A 17,728-nucleotide genomic window follows, 5' to 3' on the forward strand; every position below is an offset into this window, starting at 1 on the left:
GAAGGGCCTGTTCCTGTGATGTACAGTTCTATGTTCTCTATTTTCTCATTTCTCTCTCCACCGATACTGCCTGGTCTGTGGTGTGTTTCCACGATTTACTGTTTAGATTCCCAACATGTATACTTTGCAGTTGCACACCAGGAGGTAGATGACATCATCACACAAGGGTCATCTCGGTCACTCCCACCACTGCACCGTGCCAATTCCAATAAAACTGTTGACCAGCAGTGACGATGCGCCTCAAAGGAACTGCGTGGATGACACAGTTACTTCACATTTTACTTCACTCAGTTTTGTAATTGCAGATGAGCTGATCCTGATGCAAGCACATATCTGGCACATGAACACGCATTCTTTCAATTTTTTGAAAGAAAAATATGATCGCTTCTCCTTGACTAATTTGTAGTGAGTAAGTGTACAACCTCCCGCATCCTTTCCTCCAGCCCTTCAGTAAGAGCCTGCTTTGTGCGGAGGAGGTTGGTAGGCGTCAACCTTGGGTCCAAATATGGAAATCTTGTTACGTTGTATTCCGTATATGGATGCCACATGTCGTCACACCCCATATATGGGCATCTACGTCGCACCGGCAGTTCCCCACTTATAAATGCCACAAGGGGGAAATCACCCTTCCCAGAACCTTGATTAGTAACAATTCTCAACCACGGAGAGAAGGCGAGTTTTCTCCGTGGTATAAAATTCCATCCTCCTACTTTAAGAATCTGAACTTGAAAAAGTTTTTTTAGTATAAATATATAATATTTAATCATGACAGTTTCAGCGATCGACAGCCAACGCTTAAAAAAATTCATTCGCAAACAAAGAGGTAGGAATCTGATCCTGGATTGCAGACCGTTTCTGTCCTTCGCCGCGTCTCACGTTCACGGTTCGCACAGCGTGAACTTGAACTCGGTGGTGGTGCGAAGGTCAAAAGGTGGCCCGATCCCCCTGCAGTTCATCATCCCGGACGAGAAAGCCAGGGCTCGGCTGCGAGAGGGCAGGGTGTCCACTGTGGTGATTCTGGACGAGAGAACTTCGCAGAAGCAGAGACTGAGCAAAGACAGTACGGCGCGGAACGTGTTAAACACGTTAACTGCTGTCATATCAACAGCCAAAATCTATTTCCTCAAAGGTGAGATTGGGATGCAAATCATCCACATATTAAATCTTTTACAGCGGCGAGGATTTTCTCAGTTCGATGCTAGAATTTATTTAATTGCACCTCGCTTCCCCTTCCCAGTTTTCTAGGAGGTACCAGGTTAGTTCAGGCATCGCTGGCAGTTTAGAGTTACGTGTATGCATGTTCTTGGAGTCAAATAAGTGGATTTTGAAATAATCAGTCCAACAATTGCATTCATAATGTTCCGGATATTATTGCTAAAACTGCCCTGAAAATTGTAAAAGCTCAAGGAATGCTGGCAATCAATTGTTATCTTTATCACAGTTTACCACGGCTTCAACAGAGGCTATTAAAACCCTTTCCAACAGTGAAATTGCGTCGTTTTGGCGTAACGATGCTCAGCGAATTGATCAGAGGTTTTTCTCTGGGTTATTTTTGCAGCGGAGTTCGTGTACATAAGCGTTCTTTCAACTGTATGGCGTAATTGTATACCAGCAGGTTTGAGATATTAACTGGAGAAGTCTGTTGGAGGACACAAAAAGTCCTCCGCATGAAGAAGGGTCTAAAATGATGTAGCATTGCCCATATTATGAATCTCAACGCGGGGTAGTCATTCATTTGTGTGGGTGCCTGAGTGGAATACTTTTGGACTAAATGTAATGGAAGCAAGCTCAGGAAATGCAGGACATTTACGGTAAATTCGTCATGAGCTGGGAAAAAATATAAACCGGAATAAATGTTTCAGGTGTGACTGTTCACGTCACACCCAAAGCCAACTCAACGCATGGACGGTCACACCCAAGGCATCATTCAACCTTTCCCATGCTGAGTGATCTCTATCGGTTTCCAGAACTCTTCTCCCTATATGTTTTTCCAACTCAAGGCTAATGGAAAGGGGGGAGGGGGAGACTGGACTTTAGGAAAAGTTGTGCACTGGGAATAGTTCGACATTTCTTTGGCAAGAAACCATCCAGGGATATTGACCCGAAGGCCTCAAATCAATAAGCTTTCTTCTTGTAACGAAACATCCTTGTCTATTATATGGACATATCTGGTTCATAGAAATCTGGAAACGTACAGCCCATTGCATAGGATACAGTGGAGGACATTCTCATTCGAGATTGCATGAAGTATATTTTACAGCAGAACAGAATGTAATTATAGTCACGAGTGAAGTAACTTCTTTTTAACTAAAGAAAACCCAGCTGAGTTCCATTCTTGAAGGTAGGAGGTGATCCTAGCTCATAGTTACATACCACTAACGATATGATTCCATTCGATTTGGCAATATCAAGAAAAGAATAGCTTAAGGAAAGGATATGTGTGGGTATGATGACTAACCAGTGAACAGAAAGGTTATCAGTTCTTCCCTCAATGGAAGAAGGAGTATGGAAGTCTTTTTCTGAGTGTATCAGCTTGGATCTGGGAATGTAAGATCCCAGAAGCACTGAATGGTAACTGCTGTCACCCACCATTACAAGACATAATTATAGTTGTGAGTGAAGTAACCTGTAAGATGTTGTTTCTTTACTAAAATCAGTAGAAATTGAATGGGTTTCATTCCCTCAATTACTGCACCAATGGTGAAGATGAACTCTCTGCATATTCAAACCAGTAGACCAGGAACATGGGTGGATTGGGAGCCTATTTTGAGGCAAAAATACATTTTGTTGTTGTCTAGTCTTTGATGTCCAGACTTGATAGAGAGATGAGCTAAGCGATGGTACCAAACAGTAGACAAAAATCTAGAGCAGAAAAACTGACTGATCAAACCCACTCAATCCACAGCTCATGAGTGACTATTTTCTGCTGATTTAAGAAACAATGAATTCCCTTCCTTAACCTGAGAAAGATTCAAAGAATCTAGCAGTGCAGTCCATATCTTTACATCCTTCATTCCTTTATTTTAAAAGGTAGTGATCCAATTCCCCTTTAAGGATCCAGACTGACTTCAGCTAGGTACCCTTCCTGGAGTTCATTCCACAGAGACTTAGACTTTTCTGAAAAAGATCCTACCTGGGAAGCCAAGTGAAATATGAGAGAGATTATTGGATGGCAGATGTGATTTCTGTGTAAATTTGTGGGGTGAGTATTATCATATTGAATGTGTCACAGTAATCGGTGTAAGGTGATAATTAAGTGCAGTTTGAAATTTACTTGAAGGCAATTTCATTCTGTTTGGGCAGGTAAAGTTGTTAACTTGTAAAAACTGAATCACTCATGGGTAGACTTATAAACCCTCCTTACTGCCTAGAGTTATTAATCAGAATATTGAACTGACATAAAATTTTTATTTGATTTACATTTGATGCAATATATTTAGAAAAAATTAAAACACAACATGGTGACAAAAGATTAGATAACTACAAATCCTTTATAGAAAGTTTTTCTACACACTGTGCCAGCCAAACTTTTCTGTCAGTTAAGATGGTCAACAGTAGAATCTGTGGAGATATTAGTGCTGATGGCTTTCGATTTATTGAATCATTTCTCACCATGAGACTTTGGTGTCCAGTTTAAAATGGGCTCAAAGTACCCTATCAACAATTTCCTTGTAACCCACTTTTAAATCCTTCGTTGGACTTTTTTAAAAGCAGAAGTTCTATTTTCTAATAAATTAACTAATCCAGTTAACTTTTTCAGTTAATTTGATCAATTGATATCAAATGCTTCTGCTGTCAGCAAGGTTGTGTTGACAGTGTTTTATCATGTGTCTCAGTTTTATATTTGCTGCTGTGAAGCACATGAGGATGTTTTACCATATTAAAAGCTCTACCTAAATGCAAATTGTTGTAGTATTAAATTAGACTAATGCTAGGGACATTAATGACAATGCTTTCCATACACTGCTGATTCCTCAGTTAGCTGCCTTTTCCCATTACCAGCCTCCACTGGTCTCAAATGGCTCCTCCGTAAGTTCAGATTTATACCCAGTTTTCTCATGTCCTGTGAGTTCAATCATCTGCTTTCTTGTTTGTAACACTGTGCTCAGCAGAAGTGACATAGAGGCTTCCTCCTATTCTGCAATACACTTTATGGAATTTACCGTGCCTGATTGCAAGTATTTGACTTGGTGAACACTATATCCCTTTAACAAGAGATTTGAATGTAACAACATCGGGCATTAACCCTCAAAAGCTCGAGTGGGAATAGCTGGGCTTTCTTATGCACAAAGGTGAAGAACAAAGGCTTAAAAGTTCCACTTTTTAATGAACAGATGGAAGCACACAAACATATACGTTTTCTCCTTTGATCTTTGTTTGTAGGGGGATATGAAGACTTTCACTCCCAGTATCCTGAGTGTTGCACGGAGCTAAAGCCAGGCTTGAACTATACCAGTCTGCAAGAGGTCAAAGAAGCTGATGCAAGCCATACAAACCAACTTGAAAAACCCTGTGGTAATTGCAGGCCAGCCTATGATCAGGTGTGTATGCCTGAAGAATAAACATTGAGCCCTTTGCAGAGGGAACAAACTAACTTTAGAGTACATTTCCTTTGAAAAGTGCCACAAAAGAGGAAACAGTATCAGACGTAGTTGTTTTTCAGAAGCCACAGCGGGTAATTGTCATCACAGCATGACATCATCCTACCATAATTGGGCACAGATAAACGTCTACTACACTGAAGGCTGGCGGTTCTTGAATCAAAAACCAAGTGAATGAGTAATGTGGCAAGGTGTTTTTTTTATCTTAATTCAGTTTCTGTTTCCTGAGGGTTTTGAACATGCTATTTTATGGGTTTTCTGTTTCACTTGTCTTCCCTATTTTGCTTCTGCTTTGCATAACAGGTTATATTCCCATAATTCCTACATTGCATCATCGGGACTGGAGGTGGAATTGGATGTTTGAACTGTTCTGTTCAAACAAACAACTTAGGCTGAATTAACAAACAATTTGCCTTAAAAGTTACCCAAAATTTTCAAGAATAATCATGATACAATCCAAATAAAATTCATTTTTTTCTGGGATCTGAGATTTGCTGCTAAGGTTTGTGTTCATTGGCCATCCATAATTGTTCTTGAGAAGGAGGGAGTAGTGTACTACCTTTGTGAATGGCTGTAACCCTCAAGTGAAGCTACTCCCACTGTTCTGTGGAGAAAGGAGTTCCAGGATTTAGACCCAGAGGCAATGAAGGACCAGTGAGATATTTCCAAGTCAGGGTAGTGTAGAACTTGGTGAACTTGCGGGTCGTAGGGCTCACATGCACTCATTGACCTTGTCCTTGCTGGTGGTAGTAATTGTGGGTTTGAGCACTGCCGTCAGAGCAGTCTAGACAAGTAACTGCAGCGCAGTTTGCAGATGGTATATATTGCAACTGCTGTGCTCCAGTGAAAGGGGAAAAGAATGCTTAGAATGGTGGATGGGCCACCAGTTAAGGAAGCTGATTTGTGCTGGATGGCGTTGAGGTTCTTGAGTATCATTGTAGCTGTACTCATCAGGGCAGGCTGAGAATATTACATCCTCTCCTGAGTTCTGCTTCACAGATGGTGGCCAGGCCTTGGACAGTCAGGAGGTGAGTGTTTTGCCACAGTATACCCAGTGTCTGACCTACTCTTGTAGCCATAGTACTTGTGGTTGGTCCAGTTGAGTTTCTGGTCAATGCCCACCTCTAGGAGGTTGATGGTGGACGATTTGGAAATGGTATACTACTAAACATCAAGGGTAGATGCTAGCCTCTCTCATGTTGGAGATAGTCATTGCCTGCCATTTATCATCTTATTCCTGAATGCTGTTTAGGTCTTGCTGGACTGCTTCATTTGCTGAGGAGTTACGTGTGGAATTGAACATTTTGCAGTCATAAGCGTACATCTGACTTTGTGAATGGACTTGATGAAGCAGCTGAAGATGGTTGGGCCTAAACACTGCCCTGATGTCCTGAGTCTGGGATGATTGACCTCCAACAACCAGAACCATCTTGCTTTGTATAAACTATGACTCCAATTCCTGGAGTGCTTTCTACTTGATGGCCTTTGACTTCAGTAATTTGCTGCATTGATGTCAAGGGCCATCACCCTCACCACATCTCTGGTATTCAGCTTTTTGGTCCATATTTGGACCAAACTCATCATGAGGTCTGGGGGAAAAAGTGATCCTGATGAAACCCTAATTGGCAACGGTGAGCTGGTTATTGGTAAGTGACTCTTGATAGCACTGTCGACAACATTTCCATCACTTTTCTGATGATTTATAATAATATACAATCCCAATTGATATCACACCCAGCATCCACCATGGAGACCTCCTTGGCTAATTTTGAGGGGATCTTGAATTGTAATCATAGCTTTAACAGGAAGTCAAATGAGAATGCATGAGACCAATAAAAGTAACATTCAGTCTCCAATGATCATTTAGATCACAATATTGTTAACAGTGGAAGAAGTGTATTTCTCTCAAGAAAGGAACCATCGACATAAAACTACCCTATACATTTCCTACCATTCCCCTTTTCTCAATCTTCTCTGGCTTCCACTGCAGTTCTGTGGGTTCTGAGGTGGCTGATGAGGTCAATACGGGATCTGCACACTCTGCCATAGATGGGGCAGGAGGTGCTTGTCAGGGCAGGTGGGTAGGTGGGAGGGAGTACCCTCCTTTCACCATTTTCACTGGGCTTCTGTGTGGTCTTAATGAGGAGATTCAGGGTTCTGAATGCATCCTGCTACTCCTTCTCCATTTTGAGCAGTCATGGGCCAGGGATTACGACAAGTCAATGAGAATGTTACAGTCTTCCAAGGAGGCTTTGAGAATATCCTCTGTCCTCTTGGTAATCTCTTCCATGATGGGGCTTTGAGCTGAGTCAATGTTTCAGAAGTCTTGTGATGGGCTAGCAAAGACTGCAGCCTACCAATCGGAGGTGACTGAGTCCAGTTAAAGCTCTGGTGATGGGAATATTGTTCTGGGAGAAGATGTTGATGTTGGTTTATATATCCTGCCTGTGGCTCTTGGAGGATTTTGCACAGCATTGGCCATATCTCTGTGGTATTTTGAGGTGATACTATAGGTAGTTCATGTCTCTTAAGTGTGCGGGAGGGCAGGGAATACTTATGACCAATAGACCATGAAGTTGGGCTGTGTTTGAGGTCCAGATTTTCAACGACTCCTTAAACGTTAGAGAACAGCTGAGAGACTTAAAAGAGTTATAGGAGGTTACGCTACAGCTAACATATCAAAGCTAACCTAGGGAATTGGACAAAGTGTATGAAATGGAAACTGCAATCAGATGAGTATTCAAATCCATTTACTGATAATCTAGTTACTCGTGTCTCCAGACCGGATGTTGTGGAGTCCCATGATCATAATTAAGTTAATACCAGTGGAACAAACCCGTAACAACATTAACATTTAAAGTAATGTCAGCATACATTTGCTTCTGATCAGGTTACAATTAAATTAATATTTAATATCATAATCAACTTAAGGCAATAAAACATTCCTGGGCTATTTCCTCTGTTTTTGCTGGACTCCCTGATGTCACTCCAAATCAGTCCCACAGCTAAGTGGAGGGAATCTGTAATCAGAATTTATAGCTTTAACCGGAGATCAAACTGGAACTTATGAGGCTAATGAAAATGACTGATCATTCATACCAGAGTACTGTTGATAATGGAAGTAGGAAACTTTTTCCACTTGTTAATTCAGGCCAAATTGTATTTTAGAACCAAACACACAAGACATCCACTTCCACCTCCAGTCAAGATGACAGAACACGTTAACAGACATTGTCTGGTGGCTAATTTCTGAGGTCAATTATTTTTAACACCACATTCTTTCATGCTGTGACCAAAGTTTATTTCAAAGCTTGGCAGCATTACATGTACATGTCATAAAAGAACTCCTTCCTCTGGTTATGCCTTTTCTAGGAGATCTGAAATCCTGTTTTAAAAAATCAGCAAGCTTCTCTCTCCAGAGTCACCTCTTTATTGTTTAAAACATCTCCTGACCAGACAGCAAGTGATTGTAATGTTTAGCATGTTGTCCCACAAGCTCCTTCTAAGTCCATGTTTGGGTTTATGATATTTTTTAAGAGAGATCCCAGTTGCTCTTTTTAAATTACGAAAGCACTGACCAGGATTGGCAGACATGGATCTCCAGATATCTTCAATCATCTATTTCCTGTTATTGCTCTCAGGCCCAGGACCAGGGACTTGCACAGCTTAGAGGAAGGGATTTTAGTTTCAAGTGTAGATCTGATGGCAAGTCACAAGATGGATGAAATTTGGGCCTCAGTTACACCTAAGACTATGGAGATTGGACAACTTAATTCAACAAACATTATTTATAGCAGGAGAACTGTAACATATGTTATCAGCAACATTCACCATTGAAAAACATCTTTTATTTTCATTCCCTTTCTAGTTCTGCCTGAATGAGTAGACGATGCATTTGCTCCAACAATGCTACAGTATAATTCACATCAGGCAATAATGGCCCAGTGAGATTTCTATTTTATTTTTTTCTTCCTTCCTGTATGGATGCACCTGGTCTCTGGTTGACCCATCACTGTGATGGTGTGACTAACAATATACACAGAATTGCAATTGCATCTATCATTCAACACAGCAAATTGGGCGTTAAGCTTTCTGAACCATTGTTTGATTCTCAAATTCAGAAGAGCTGAGACCTGCAGTTGTGTAAATGTTCTCAGGCTGAGAGCTGCTTCTAAGCACTGCAGGAAGTGGGTAGGAGCAAGAAGATGGGTGGAATGTGCAAACATAAAATAAATGTGAAATGCTTGTTGTAATAAACTAAATTTGTCCAAAAAGCACATCGATAATAAATATCCGAGATTAATAATTTCATCCTGCTTCTTATTGTTCTGCCCAGCTAGACAGATCATCACAGTGGGTCACTTATGCCTAATGATGTTAGCTTGCATGTGCCCACGCAGCTAAAATGGTCTGCCACTTTAACAGGATATGATCGGATGTGGCTGGTGTCTTTTTGTTAGCACTGTTCGTTCATTTAATTATAGGCATCACAGGATAGAGATCTTAAAGCGACCTCTAGAGATTGTTTACCATTTGTTTTTTTCTGATTTTGAAACACTGGCTTGGAGCATTGATTTCCTTATGCCAATGCTACAGTAGTTAATGTTTATTCCCCATTTTTATTCCGGATTCACTATAGAACATGAATGGGGAATGGAGCAGGTTAGAGTGGTGAAATGGCCAACATCTCAGAGATTAATTTTCTTACATCTTAGAAGATAAGATAAGATAAGATATCCTTATTAGTCACATGTATATCGAAACACACAGCGAAATGCATCTTTTGCGTAGAGTGTTCTGGGGGCAGCCTGCAAGTGTCACCACACTTCTGGCACCAACATAGCATGCCCACAGCTTCCTAACCCGTACATCTTTGGAACGTGGAAGGAAACCGGAGCACCCGGAGGAAACCCATGCAGACACAGGGAGAACATACAAACTCCTTACAGACAGTGGCCAGAATTGAACCTGGGTCACTGACACTGTCCACTAGATTCCTTGCACAAGAAATTCTTGATTAGGCTGAAATGTTTCTTTGCATAGTGGTGGATAATCATTTGTGAAAATACCCCTTTCCATAAGCTAGGTCTAGACCAATATTCTCAATGGTCTAGAAATCCAGGGGAACCTGTATAACCTGGAAAGGCAGCAAAGTAAATGATGACAAAAAAATTCTGAGGTACCTTAATCAGCTATTGAGATTCTTGTTTTTTTGTGCTACCACTGTTTGTATTAATGTACTCAGAACGTTTGGTTTTTTTGTGGCATTCTACGTGTTGTTTACCATGTTTATTTTCTTCAATTTCCAGGGGAAACCTGTGGAGATCCTGCCTTTTTTATACTTGGGCAGTGCTTACCATGCCTCCAGACCAGACTTTTTAGAGGATCTCCACATCACTGCTTTGCTAAATGTCTCCCGAAACTGTGCAGAATACTTCAAAAGCAATTATCTCTACAAGTTCATCCCTGTAGAAGACAGTGCCTCAGCAGATATAAGTTCCCATTTCCAGGAAGCAATAGACTTCATTGGTATGTACCAGTTGTGTAGATTTTTTGTCTTACTTTATAAGGTACCTTATGTTTGTGTTAAAGCATTTGTTGGATTCCATGCCGGAATCGGTAATAACCTTTGAACAATATCACTATTCTATCAATTAAAAGGCTCAGTTTCATAAAGATGAAAGGTCTTTCATATTTGAAACTATTGGTTCAATTAGATTTCTGCCACTTTCTGCGGAAAGCTAGAATGGAAATGCCTGTCTCAAACCATTACATAAATGGCCAAAGAAAAGGGGATGTTTAAATGTAGATTAATAGAAACATAGAAACATAGAAAAACCTATAGCACAATTCAGGCCCTTTGGCCCAAAAAGCTGTGCCGAACATGTCCCCACCCTAGAAATTACTAGACTTACCCATAGCCCTCTATTTTTCTCATCTCCATGTACCTATCCAACAGTCTCTTAAAAGACCCTATCGTATCTGCCTCCACCACCTTTGCCGGCAGCCCATTCCACACACTCACCACTCTCTGAGTAAAAAACTTACCCTTGACATCTCCTCTATACCTACTCCCCAGCATCTTAAACCTATGTCCTCTTGTGGCCACCATTTCAGCCCTGGGGAAAAGCCTCTGACTATTCACCTGATCAATGCCTCTCATCATCTTGTATACCTCTATCAGGTCCCCCCCTCATCCTCCGTTGCTCCAAGGAGAAAAGGCCAAATTCCCTCAACCTGCTTTAATATTGACAATCATTGTTTTTCCTCTCATCTGAGTCTAATTCTATGAACCATTTGGAGACACAAGAGACTGGAGATGCTAGAATCTGGAGTAACAAACAATCTGCTGGAGGAACTCAGTGGGTCGCGCAGCATCTGTGGGGGAAAGGAACTGTTGATGTTTCGGGTCGAAACCCTGCATCAGGACAAGAAATGTTGACAATTCCTTTTCCCCCACAGATGCTGCTCAACCTGCTGAGTTCCTGCAGCTGATTATTGCTCTATGAACCATTTCCCTTGATTCCAAAATCAGTCTTGCTAATAATTGACCAGAGTTCAAATGATAGTCTAAAATATAAAAACACAAGAGGTTCTGCAGCCGCTGGAATCTGGAGCAACACACAAACTGCTGGAGGAACTCAGCAGGTCAGGCAGCATCTATGGAGGGAAATAAACAGTCGACGTTTCAGGTCAAGACCCTTCAACAGGACTGGAAAGGAAGAGGGCAGAGGCCAGAATAAGAAGGTGGGGGGAGGGGGAAGAGCACAGGCTGGCAGGCAATAGGTGAGTCCAGGTGAGATGGGGAAGGTAGGTGGGTGGGGGAGGGGGGAGATGTAAGAAGCTGAGAGGTAAGAATCTGAATTCATTCCTGTGGCCCCCTCCCCTTCTCTTTCCCCTCCTCCCCCCAGTGACCTGCCCATCTATTCCCCACCTCCTTCCCTTTATTCCATGGTCCACTGCCCTATCCTGTCAGATTCCTCCTTCTTCAGCCCTTTGCCTCTTCTACCTATCACCCCTCAGCTTCTTACATCTTCTCCCCCCTCCCCCACCCACCTACCTTCCCCCCCTCACCTGGACTCACCTATCACCTGCCTGTGTGTGCTCCTTCCCCTCCCCCCACCTTCTTTCTCTGGCTTCTGCCCTCTTCCTTTCCAGTCCTGATGAAGGGTCTTGACCTGAAACGTTGACTGTTTACTTTTCTCCAGAGATGCTGCCTAACCTGCTGAGTTCCTCCAGCACTTTTTGTGTGTGTTGTCTAAAATATAAAAATTAGTTCTAAATCGACTCTAATTACTCAGAGAGGCTTCAGGTTTCTATAAGCAGAAAACTATCTTGTCAGTGCAGTAGTAGGGTTTCTTGCAAGGTTGGGCCATGGCATATCATGGAGCTGAGAAAGGGGAGCTTTATATTTGATCGAACAGCACCTGTTTTGGGAATGCTTGGTGCTGTCATCAGTTATTCAAAATGGGAAGTGTTCTATTCCTGAGCACTGTGATATTGAATAGAACAAAATTCACAACAAAAGAGAGAAATAAATAAATGACCAGAATAACAGCAATCATAACTGATTATTGGTATGCCAGACACCAAGTTCCCAGGCATTTGATCATTCAAAATATCCAGCAAGCATGTACAACAGTGGAGAACAGGTTTAATTGGTTTTTGATACAATGAAATTCTGTTAGTTGTTCAGCAATACCTACTTCCAAAAAAAACTATTCAATTGTAAAATGAATGCCTTGAGTAAAATTGAACCACACTGATAAAAAAACATTCTATGTTTAATCCAGTCACTGGAGAGTTAACAGTAGAGCTATTACTAGTCTCGATGACTATTAACTATAGGAAGGAAATAAAGTGAGCCATTCTTTCCATGCCTGTTCACTATGCAGTGATTTTTGGTTTTCTGATGGTTAAATATGTATGTGTAAATGTTGCATGGATTAAGCTCTGCCGAGCTTACCAATACTCACTATCCACGCTCACATTTGTACAATAATGTGGAGTGAAGTGATGGTGGACTGTTTATTAACTATGTAATCATTCCTTAGCATAAGTCAGCACCATAACAATGAGAAAGGAAATGGGTGCCTATTTAAGTGGGTACTTTGTACCACTTGGCTAAAGCATACTCATCTGAAAATTCTCTCTAACTAGAGTGCACAGGCAAATCATATATTTTGATAAACAACTTAACCGTGAGTTAAACTGAGCTAATGTTATTTTGCAGATCACGTGAGACACACAGGAGGAAAGGTCCTAGTCCACTGTGAAGCAGGCATCTCTCGGTCACCCACGATCTGCTTAGCTTATCTAATGAAGAGCAAGCAACTACGATTGGAGGAAGCCTTTGACTACATTAAAGAGCGAAGAAGTACAATTTCTCCGAATTTTGGATTTATGAACCAGTTACTACATTATGAATCAGAAATGGTCCCCCTTACTCACACCGTCAGTTCCTGTAAAAGAGACACAGCATCCTGCTCTGCAGAGGAATTGACCTACAACAAAAGTTTGGACAGTTCCGTTTTTACCTTTCCCAGTTCACTCTTAAGTACAGTGCCAATAGCAGCACCAGGTCATCAGTTTGAATTCAGCCCAATAAAGGTATCGCTTTCATGCTGAAATACAGCACAACACCAGAAACTGTGGAGTGGAGAAACATGAGTACTCACAATCATGTGATGGTGAACCTTGGCTGCTTTTAAGTGGCTTCTTCTGCAATATTTTGTGCTTACCAAGCTTAGCTCTGGCAACGTTTGTCCAAGTTAAACCAACCAAGTCAGCTCAGCACATTTTCTGCTCAAATGCTGCTGACCATTGCAACTCATTACCATGCCTAAATGAAATGGAAAGTCAGATATAACTTATTATCATACCCACATGGAGTATATGCTGAATATCGTCTTTGCTATTTGTACTGCATACATATCTACCTAGCCTAGTAGAGCTGGGGTCTTTCATTGTTTTATGGCTCAAATGTACTGGCTTCTGAGTACATTAATACAAACCAAAGCTGATATCAACAGTATACAATGCTTATATATTTACCCACTGGTGTCCAATTCAGGTCCATGTGGTCTTGTGTTTGTCTCAAACAATTGCATGAACAGTCTTAGTGTTATATGTGTGATGTTAAACAAGGTAGACGCCTAGTAAATGTCTTTTTCCAAGAAAACAGCTATAATATAAAAGAATGGGAGGGACAGCTACAAATCTTAATCATCATTGTTCAAGAACCTTAGTCCCTGTGCTGGTTTATCATGTCAGAGTAAATGCTTCTTTTAGTCTACACAGCCAGTTTTAAAAAAAACAATTTGAAATTAAAACTAATTCAATTTAAGTAAGTTTTTACCCCAAGCATTAAGTTTTACCTGACTCTACTACAACAAAATCTTTTCTTGCATGGAATCAGTAGGTTTCATATGCTTGAAGTCCAATCAAATCGAAAAAGAAAGCTTTCGTATAGTATTGTTCACATCTGCAGGATGCCCCACAGCCAATTCATTTGCCTTTAAGGTGTGGTCACTGTAGTTACTGTTGTAATAGACATAGCTGCCAATTTTGCACATGGTAAGATTCCACAAACAGACATTGGGTAAACCTCCAGTTGATCTTTTATGGTTGATTGATAAATCTTGGTTGGGATACCATGAGAGTTCCTTGGTCTTCTTCAGATGGGCCTTGATTTTATCCCATTGAAAAGAGAAACCATTCAATGGTGCAGCACTTGCCTCACTCTTGTGATCATACCTTGCCCCACTACAGGACCTTATGTGCTAAGGCCAGTAGTTGAACATGAAGCCATGAACTGCTGACCAAGTCACGTTGGTTACTGGGAGACTTTCTTTACAGATGTCCTGGTATTTATTTTTATTTATGAGTTGCTTTCTTGCATTTGGGTTAGGGTTATGGAATTTGGAAATCTGCACCATAACCCTCCCCTCACTCACGTAGTACGTCACTGTAACTATGGCTCTCCTCAGGTCCAGGAAGGAATAGGATTTAAAACATACATTACTTCCTCACCCTGTATTGCTGAACTTCCACGGGCTGATTCTCTCCCTTGCCATATATCTTGCAGATAGATATCAAGCCACTAATAGCCACCTGGGGTTATACGTGCAAACTGAGGTAAACCTTCCACCTCATTCAGTGTGGGGGTGAATCATACCACCATTAACCTCGTGAATATCTTAGCACACTGCTACCTCTGAAAATTGAAAATAAATTAAATGTTAATATAACCTTGGTGCTTTCTACACTCACAACATTGTTGAATCCTACATCTCATTCATTCAGCTGTCCTGCTGATATCATATGCAATGAGTACTAAAATGCAGTTTGAATCATTGTTGTCAAGTTTGTCTCATGATCCTGTGAAGTACTGTACACAATCTGTGAGCTGTGTGTGAATATTTTCAGGGAAAGTTGCAATATCCTATTGTAAATGAGCAATACATTTTGGGAATATGTGCAGTGGTGTTTATTTGTATGTCTTCTTGTACAATATCAATAAAACAAGATTTCAAACGAAATAAAAGCAGATCCAAGTCAATAAAGACTATGCATTCTTCTCACTAACACCCACTGATGTAAAAGTATAAGAGCAAGTCTTTGTTATTCATGAGGGATGGGTGCAGGGACTTCTCTTGAGCAACAAAAACGTATGGATACTCCTGAGACTGCTGGTAATAACACTAAGGCTGTAATAGCATACAGTGGTTAACATCTCCATGGATATGACAAGTTCTAAGCAAGTTTCACGTTTGAGTTTCAGCTTGCATGTCTACCTAGCCTAGTAGAGCTGGAGTCTTACGTTGTTTTATGACTCAAATGTTCTGAGTACATTAATACAAACCAAAGCTGATATTCACAGTATACAGTGCTTATATATTTACCCACTGGTGTCCAATTCAGGTCCATGTGGTCTTGTGTTTGTCTCAAACAATTGCATGAACAGTCTTAGTGTCATACAGTATGTGTTATACGTAGACTTGCACCCACCTTCTTGACCACCCTCGCCACCCTTCCCCCACCCCCACTCCCCGCCGCCCGGTGTTCCCAATTCCAACCCCAATGCTGACCACGAATCCAGCTACACACTTGGTCCACACTCCAGATCCAACTCCAGCTGCAAAACTATCCACATTCCTGATCCCTGGTGTCCCCAACTGCAAAGTTGCGCATACACAGATCCGTGGATGGTAAGTCAGTGGATAACTACAACTTAGTGGAGTTTAAATAAATACCACAGGACCAGCCATTCCCGAAGGAGCTGGATGTCATTTTGACCCTCTTCCATAAAGACTGCTTTAATTAAGATATTTTAACATGGAGTTGCCTCATTTAGCTACACCCCAACTGTTTTTACATTCATTGGACTCTGACACGTTGATAGATTCAAGAATGAGTCACTTACATCTGCTGTCAGAGAAACTGAAAACAAGCTGGAAAAGAAACAGTACACACTTGTGACCATCACCCTGCTTCCTGCCCTCCTCCCCCCTCCAACTCGTGTGTTACAATTAAACCCGAACAAGGCTGCAGTCAAATGCACACCATCAGCTTCCATTCAATTTACATTTAAAATATGAGGTATGTGTCATTTATAAATCATTTAATGCTGGATTTGTTAAATAATGGCATTGCGTTATAATCAAAAGAGTTACTCAACCGTATCTTTCCAACTGAGAGACCCCTACCTTCCCCATAAAATCATGAAAGCCCTGTATTGTTCAATCATTTCATTCAAGTGATAAGCTTCCTTGCTTGCAAGGATGTAAAAGAAGCTAATGGATTGTATTTTCAAAAAAAATCATAATTTAAAGACAAATTTAAGTGTTGATTCATTTCAGTTTGGATCACTGGAGGGATGGGCTCCTGGGATAATGCATGATGTTGGGAACTATTAAAAACATTATCTTAAAAATTCTTTTAGAGATAGCTATATATTAGTGTGTATAGGAATGTTTAATGATCCTAATTTCAATTTATGCATTGCTATTTTGGAATATTTAATTGTAAACTTTTTTTGTAAAGAAAACCTTTCATTTATACAGTGGCTTTCATAAGGTCTGGTTGCCCCAAAGCCGCTTCTGCCTAATTAAATGCTTTCTCTTGAATTGTTATAATGGGTAATGTATGGCAACCAATTTAAGCACAGCAAGGCCCCAAAGCAGCGAAATAATCAATGATTGGATAATCTGTTTAGTGCTATTGCTCGAGGCCAGGACACTATGAGAATTTTCCTTCTCTTCTTACTATAAGCATCCACCTGAGAGGGGAGACCTGACAATTTGAAAGGCAAGAGCTCTGTATTACACTGAAATGGCATTCTAGATTATGAGTTCAAGTTTCTGGAGTGGAATATTTTACCAATAATGGACTGTACCAAGAAGTCCGTTATTTCATCATCTAGCCCTCCTCTTCAAAGGTTGGGCTCTGGTGAGTCCTCAGAGCCCTCTGAAACTTCCCCCAAAATGACTGACCTTCATGCATGAGTTTATACAGCATATTCAACTTCATAGCACTACTGTCAAGTAAAATTATTTCACCACCCATCAGTAATGATCAGTTGCATGAGAAAGTTCTGTAGTAAGGGGTATGGCTGGTGAGGATGGAAGGACAGACCAGTGAGTTACAAAGGAAATGGTCTCTTTGACATGCTGAAAGAAAGAGGTAGATGCGTCTGGTGGCAGAATCTGGCAGAAATTGCAAAGGATGGTCCATTGATGCAGAGGCTGGTGGGATAGAATGTCAGGACCAGGGGAACTCTATCCTTGATGTGTCTTAAGAGGAGAAGGATTGAGAGCAGAGGTGCAGGAAACGGATGTGGTCAAGGGCTCCATCAGCTATGGCAGAGGGTCTTCTTCTTAAACCATGGCTTCCTCTCTACCATAGAGCACTGCTCTAGTTAGACACGGGTTTGCAGCGAGGATTGTAATTACTTGAGGGAATGGCAAATAATACAAATAAAATTTTTTGGGGTCAGAGTGGTTTAAATAGTAATTAAGGCCTAGTGCACAATTAAATACACACTTGCATGTCCCATTAACTTTTCAGGATTTGTTTCTACAGCTGCAATAGTTTGTAAATATTTTGGGGCAGAAATTCATCTGTGG

The 17,728-nt window shown here is 41.0% G+C and overlaps 1 protein-coding gene across 1 annotated transcript; it reads left to right on the plus strand.

Annotated features, from left to right (window-relative positions):
• Positions 1 to 653: 653 nt before the first annotated feature.
• On the plus strand, positions 654 to 15,152 carry dusp5 (dual specificity phosphatase 5). The gene is made up of 4 exons (XM_052027717.1): positions 654 to 1,129; positions 4,384 to 4,541; positions 9,911 to 10,130; positions 12,835 to 15,152. Exons 1-4 carry the CDS (start codon positions 766 to 768, stop codon positions 13,227 to 13,229), a joined length of 1,137 nt encoding a protein of 378 aa, XP_051883677.1. The 5' UTR covers positions 654 to 765; the 3' UTR covers positions 13,230 to 15,152.
• Positions 15,153 to 17,728: the final 2,576 nt, after the last annotated feature.

This window comes from Pristis pectinata, chromosome 12, assembly GCF_009764475.1.
Source record: "Pristis pectinata isolate sPriPec2 chromosome 12, sPriPec2.1.pri, whole genome shotgun sequence".
In the NCBI taxonomy this organism is placed as follows: Eukaryota; Metazoa; Chordata; class Chondrichthyes; order Rhinopristiformes; family Pristidae; genus Pristis; species Pristis pectinata.